Consider the following 6413-nt stretch of genomic DNA (forward strand, 5'->3'; position numbering starts at 1 on the left):
CTCGTGAAACCGCCAACGAAAGAAATGGAGTGTTGTTAGGACAGTCGAGTTTCTCGTGAAACCGCCAACGAAAGAAGTGGAGTGTTGTTAGGGCAGTAGAGTTTCTCGTGAAACCGCCAACGAAAGAAATGGAGTGTTGTTAGGACAGTCGAGTTTCTCGTGAAACCGCCAACGAAAGAAATGGAGTGTTGTTAGAACAGTCGAGTTTCTCGTGAAACCGCCAACGAAAGAAGTGGAGTGTTGTTAGAACAGTCGAGTTTCTCGTGAAACCGCCAACGAAAGAAGTGGAGTTTTGTTAGGACAGTCGAGTTTCTCGGGAAACCGCCAGAGGAAGTAATGGGGTGTTATTAAAACATCTGAGCTGCTCATGAAATTATCAAGTAGCATCATGAAAGTTTCAAATGGAAGAAACCGGAAAGTCCGATGGTTTAATTGAGAGTGATATCTTGGATACATTATAGAAAAGTATATTTAGAGCCATGAAAAATAAATTATATACTGCATAATAAACTTAATGATAGTAAAAATTACGATTCTTATAGAAAGTTTACTTTTTACTGTAGCTAATAATAAACCGAGACTTGTTTATAAACTTGTAAGCACCTTCTTAATAATTATGTTAAACAAGAATCACTTGTCACACTCATACTTTTAGCGAAGTTTAGAAATAGGTAAGGGGAACTTGCTTACAACAACGACTAATAAGTTCTAAATATCAAGAAAGTTACAACATATTAAGCAGGTAAGGGGAATTTGCTTACAATAACAACTAATAAGTTCTAAATATCAAGAATGTTACAACATATTAAACAGGTAAGGGGAACTTGCTTACAATAACGACTAATAAGTTCTAAATATCAAGAATGTTACAACATATTAAGCAGGTAAGGGGAACTTGCTTACAATAACGACTAATAAGTTCTAAATATCAAGAATGTTACAACATATTAAACAGGTAAGGGGAACTTGCTTACAATAACGACTAATAAGTTCTAAATATCAAGAATGTTACAACATATTAAACAGGTAAGGGGAACTTGCTTACAATAACGACTAATAAGTTCTAAATATCAAGAATGTTACAACATATTAAACAGGTAAGGGGAACTTGCTTACAATAACGACTAATAAGTTCTAAATATCAAGAATGTTACAACATATTAAACAGGTAAGGAGAACTTGCTTACAATAACGACTAATAAGTTCTAAATATCAAGAATGTTACAACATATTAAACAGGTAAGGGGAACTTGTTTACAATCTACAGATCATGCATGAGAAAACATATTACACAGATAAGGGGAACTTGCTTACAATAACGACTAATCAGTTCGAGAGATCATACATAGTAAAACATATTCTTAACTAAAATACATTTTGATACGAACTTAAGTCTCAATAAAATCTCACGAGGCTCGCACATTTCACTTGGAACCAACTAGCGTGAATAATAATAATTTCACCGTGTAGTAAAATAACTCTAATTATTAAGCGAGTCAAAAAAAGCAGCAATAGGTAGTTTTCAATTAAATGAAAAATAATAATAGTAACTAGCAGAAACCCGAAAAACATTTACGGTCAATTTAGTATCTTTATTGCAAAGTAATTTTTCAAATACAGGATTTCTAGAATAATACAGAAGAATTTTAATGTAATTCCACTTGCCTTAGGCCTAATAATAGTTAAGCCTTTATGAAGTACGGCCTATATTCGATAAAGTAATAATTAACACTAACTTGTGTACGTTTTTTGCTTTAGTTAGGGCTAAGCTTTACCGCCCTTAATACTATCAATACCGCATCCCACCAAACATGCTCGCCCTTTCAGCCGTGTGGGGCGTTATAATTTGACGGTCAATCCCACTATTCGTTGGTAAAAGAGTAGCCCAAGAGTTGGCGGTGGGTGGTGATGACTAGCTGCCTTCCCTCTAGTCTTACACTGCTAAATTAGGGACGGCTAGCGCAGATAGCCCTCGTGTAGCTTTGCGCGAAATTCCAAAAACAAACAAACAAACAATACTATCAATAAATTTATAATTTTACTCTACGACCTAACGTAATACGTGTTTTTTTATAGCTAAGCCACATCTGGCTATCTGCTTGTCTACCGAGGGGAATCGAACTCCTGATTGTAGCGGTGTAAATCCGTAGACTTATCTCTGTCCCACTGATGGATTCTGATGTTAGATATTTTAAAAACTTTGATAACATTTTAATATGCTCTTGTACAAAATGTCTACTGAACTATACTTACATCCACCTTTTATATCTATTTTTTTACACCCGTTGAAATGATGTGCGCGTTTATGCACATTTAGATAGTAAGGTGCGCACGCTTTCATGACAAACAAAAACTGAGTATTATTATTATAGTAGATAAATGTACGCAAGTTGAGGCAACAGAGCTAATGGACAAAATCTGTTTTGTGTTGAATAAAGTTTAATACAAACATTCCCATTCAGATATAGCATGAATTTGAAATCGGTGAAGAGCAGTGTGCTTAAATATTTGAAATTATTAGCTAGATAAACAATGTCAGATCCTGAGTAACATCTTAAAATATTGAATCTCTATACCAGCCTTTAAAGGTCATATATATATATTTTATTTATTTTTTGGTGTTGAATGCTGATACCGGTACGTTAAGCAACTTCAATGCAAATATTTACTGAAATACACATTGTGTTGTGTATTTATGAGAAACAAAAGTTGAAGTGTTCTCATATAGAATTAATCAGACTATCTGGTGACATGATTAGCAAGGCAATGTTATTTAGAGTTATATTTATGGGTTAAATTATTTTATAAAATTCTGATGAAACAGCGTGCAGGTGCAGTCAGAAGAAAGTTGATAAAAATATTAAAGAATGCGGAGAATTAAAACTTTTCTTCACTGGTCAGCGCCCTTAGCAAGGGACTGGTGCATTACTCTCCTTCTACAAAATGGCTCTGATAGTAAGCCAGCCTTTAAGAGTATTACCATGGCTTTGCTTGTAATTATAGTTTTCCCCTCTCTTGTGTTCTACATAGAGTATGTTTGTTTGTTTTTAATTAGGCACAAAGCTACACAAGGGCTATCTGTGCTCTGCCCACCACGGGTATCGAAACCCGGTTTCTAGCGTTGTAAGTCCGCAGACATTCCGCTGTGCCACTGGTGGCGCCCGGCATGGCCAGGTGGTTAGGGCGCTCGACTCGCAATCTGCGGGTCGCGGGTTCGAATCCCCGTCACACCAAACATGCTCGCCATTTCAGCCGTGGGGGCGTTATAATGTGACGGTCAATCCCACTATTCGTTGGTAAAAGAGTAGCCCAAGAGTTGGCGGTGGGCGGTGATGACCAGCTGCCTTCCCTCTAGTCTTACACTGCAAAATTAGGGAAGGCTAGCGCAGATAACCCTCGTGTAGCTTTGCGCGAAATCCATAACAAACAAACAAACCACTGATGGGCCTAGAGTACGAAAGAGCTTTATGTGTCCTAGGATAAAATTAAACGCGATCCAACAAACCGTTCTTGGATTATTATCTTAGCGAGATGTCAGTGTGTAACACATTGGATGCAGAATGTAAATAGCTTAGTTTCCACAAGATTAACAACAATGTTCAATTACCTCAGCGAAATTTCAGACCATGGATGAAAATAAAAGGAAATATCATTTGATGTGCAACAATAAAGGCATCTTCACAACATTAGCTAATAAAAAACTGTTATAAACAATTATCCGTGTTAATAATGATTATCCGTTCTGTTAATTCTGTTCGTTTCGTTGTCAGCGCAACAATTATACACCGAATAAGAAACTAAATGACTTATAAATTGCTGTTAACATCTTTCTTATCAATAAGCTTCTAAAAAGTTCAAATCAAAAATTAAGTAAAGTTCATCTTTTGCCATTATCTACCACACACACACTAATGAAGTGTGAATCGTGAGTCATTTTTTTACACAATATTCTCTACTTTATTTACAGATGCTGCTGAAGTGTGACAGGATTGGCAATAATTAAATCCCAGTTGAAACCGTTTAATCCAGGATTGGCAATAATTAAATCTCAATTGAAACCGTTTAATCCAGCCATATTCCTTCGGGAAAGTTGACATAGAAATAGTTACAATGTTAGAAAAACTTAAACTTATAACAAGAGAATCTCACTGCTTTTCAAACAACAATACAAAGTGAATGTTTTCTTTGCGAAGTAATATATTTTGCCACGTTTCATTGATGATTGACATTGTTTTATATAATACGTGATTCTATGGATCGTATAGTTTCCACATCAGAGACTGTAAACATTGTCATGTCACGTAATATTTCATCAAGCATAATTGTATATACTTAGCTCTTACTTGTTCTTGAGTTAATATCTTAGTTATTTATCATCATCGGACTTTATTCTATTCAAAACCAAAATTAATGTTATACATGTACAGTTGTTCGGACGATTTATCTTACTCGAAATGTTAACAATTATTAAGGTATATCATATATTAAAATACAATTATTATTTTTCCTTTTCTAGTATTTGTTTCAGTCGTTCAAGATACCCCACACTTTCAATTGGCATTACTATTTGTGAAATGCTAAAAATATATCAGTCTTTCTATAGGTTGTGCCTTGGTTTACTGACCTAAAAACGGAAAACTTTAGAACAGGAAATATCCAGACTTGTGCACTTTGATATTGATAAAGTGTTCTGCGAGGCATCGAGTTGTATGTTTTCAGTTGAACAATGTTTACATAACTCGTCGAAGCTGTTGAACAATGTTTACATAACTCGCCGAAATAACCGAACAATGTTTACAGAACTCGTCGAAGTAGTTGATCAATGTTTATATAATCGACGTAGTGTTTTTCCAAAGGAAGTTTAAGGAAAAATTAACTATATATATATATTCCTTTATCAGTAAATACAGAGATGATCCTTAATTATACCCATTTTCAATAATGCTATCCAGTTATAGATATGATTAATATTTAGAATTATCTTATGAATAGAGTAAGACTGCGAAATCCATGTCATTACTAGCTAGTTAGTGAGTCTTATTATGAGAACTGAGACTGGCAAAACTATGAGTTATCATTTCAATTCATCATCGTTGAATATTTTATGAGTCATGTGGGTAAGTAAGTAAGTTTTTAGCGCAAAACTGCACAGTTCTGTTTACCGCGGGAAATTTAACCGTATATTTTAGCTATGTAAGCCAGTAATCTTATTGCTGATCCACCTGTGAACGCGTAAATGATGCGACTGGATACAATATGAAATAAAGGGATTGTTTTAAAATGAATATTACCTAATAAAATATGAAACTTATAAAACACATTAGATTATTTTAAATTCCGAGAAAAACGAAAAAATAACGCTCTTTATTGTTAGTCTTGTAAAATAAATAGAGAACAAACCTTTTACGAAATTAAGAAGAAGAGAAAGTGGGAAACCTTAAAATGAGGAAGTCTTAAATATTTTTGTGAAATTAAACTGAAACGTTAGTTAGAGTAGAGTATTTTTTTTTAGAAATTCGAATAAATAGTTTGAATAAAACTCAAACAAACAATTTGTCAATTTTAAAACACAATTTAGATTATCTTGAAACTATTGTTTTAAATACAAACTAACACAACAAGAATACCTGGAAAACATAAACTCACTAATATCTTAATTAAACTGATACATCTTTGTTATCAAACTCAAGAGAAAATATATATTCAAAACGAATAATTGTTTGAAATGTCAACGATTTTCTCCTCAAGAGTATTTAAAAACTTAACCGCCCCCAGTGGCACAGCGATATGTCTGCGGACTTACAACGCTAGAATCCGGGTTTCGATTCCCGTGGTGGGCAAAGCACAAATATCTCTTTGTGTAGCTTTGTGCTTAATTACAAACAAACAAGAAAACTTAGCCAACGAACAGTAAGGAAGGTACTACTTATCCTTAAGAAAGGTAAACATTTAAACCAATTCATTTTTCTTAAATCAGAAGATTATTAAATCCCCCTTTAAACTAAATGATGTTAGTTTGTTTATCAACAAGACATATTCTTACCGTTTTTGGGCAAGTTCTGGACTACTTTGACAGCAACAATAAATTGTTCGTCTAAAGTTGTCATGATGAAGCTAGCGTGTTTCGAGCCTATAAATGATTAGCAAACAAAGCAACGTGCTTTTAAATGAAAGTGAGTGGTGTAGTAGCGCCCTCTATTGCAGGAATCAGGATGAGAAAGTCTGGTGTGGTTCCAATCGACCCTACAATTATTCTAAATTATGCTTAAGTGTAACCCAAAACTTGATGTTATAGTTAGATAGATACACCGTTATGTGCAGAAACTATTCGCAAACAATAATAGGGAAGTTTATGCTTTGAAGGTGTATTCAGGTTTAGGTACAGGAAAAATATAGGTTTCAGTGAAATCAAA

The 6413-nt window shown here is 34.2% G+C and overlaps 1 protein-coding gene across 1 annotated transcript in view; it reads right to left on the reverse strand.

The window, feature by feature from the left end:
* LOC111086144 (acyl-CoA-binding domain-containing protein 4-like) overlaps positions 1-6120 on the reverse strand; it is a 19632-nt gene extending 13512 nt beyond the window's left edge. Inside the window, exon 1 of the mRNA XM_022387817.1 lies at positions 6044-6120. Coding sequence (XP_022243525.1) covers positions 6044-6107 — 64 coding nt within the window. The 5' untranslated portion in view covers positions 6108-6120. The remainder of the gene's footprint in view (positions 1-6043) is intronic.
* Between the last annotated feature and the right edge of the window lie 293 nt (positions 6121-6413).

Source organism: Limulus polyphemus, unplaced genomic scaffold, assembly GCF_000517525.1.
Source record: "Limulus polyphemus unplaced genomic scaffold, Limulus_polyphemus-2.1.2 Scaffold880, whole genome shotgun sequence".
Classification (NCBI taxonomy): domain Eukaryota; kingdom Metazoa; phylum Arthropoda; class Merostomata; order Xiphosura; family Limulidae; genus Limulus; species Limulus polyphemus.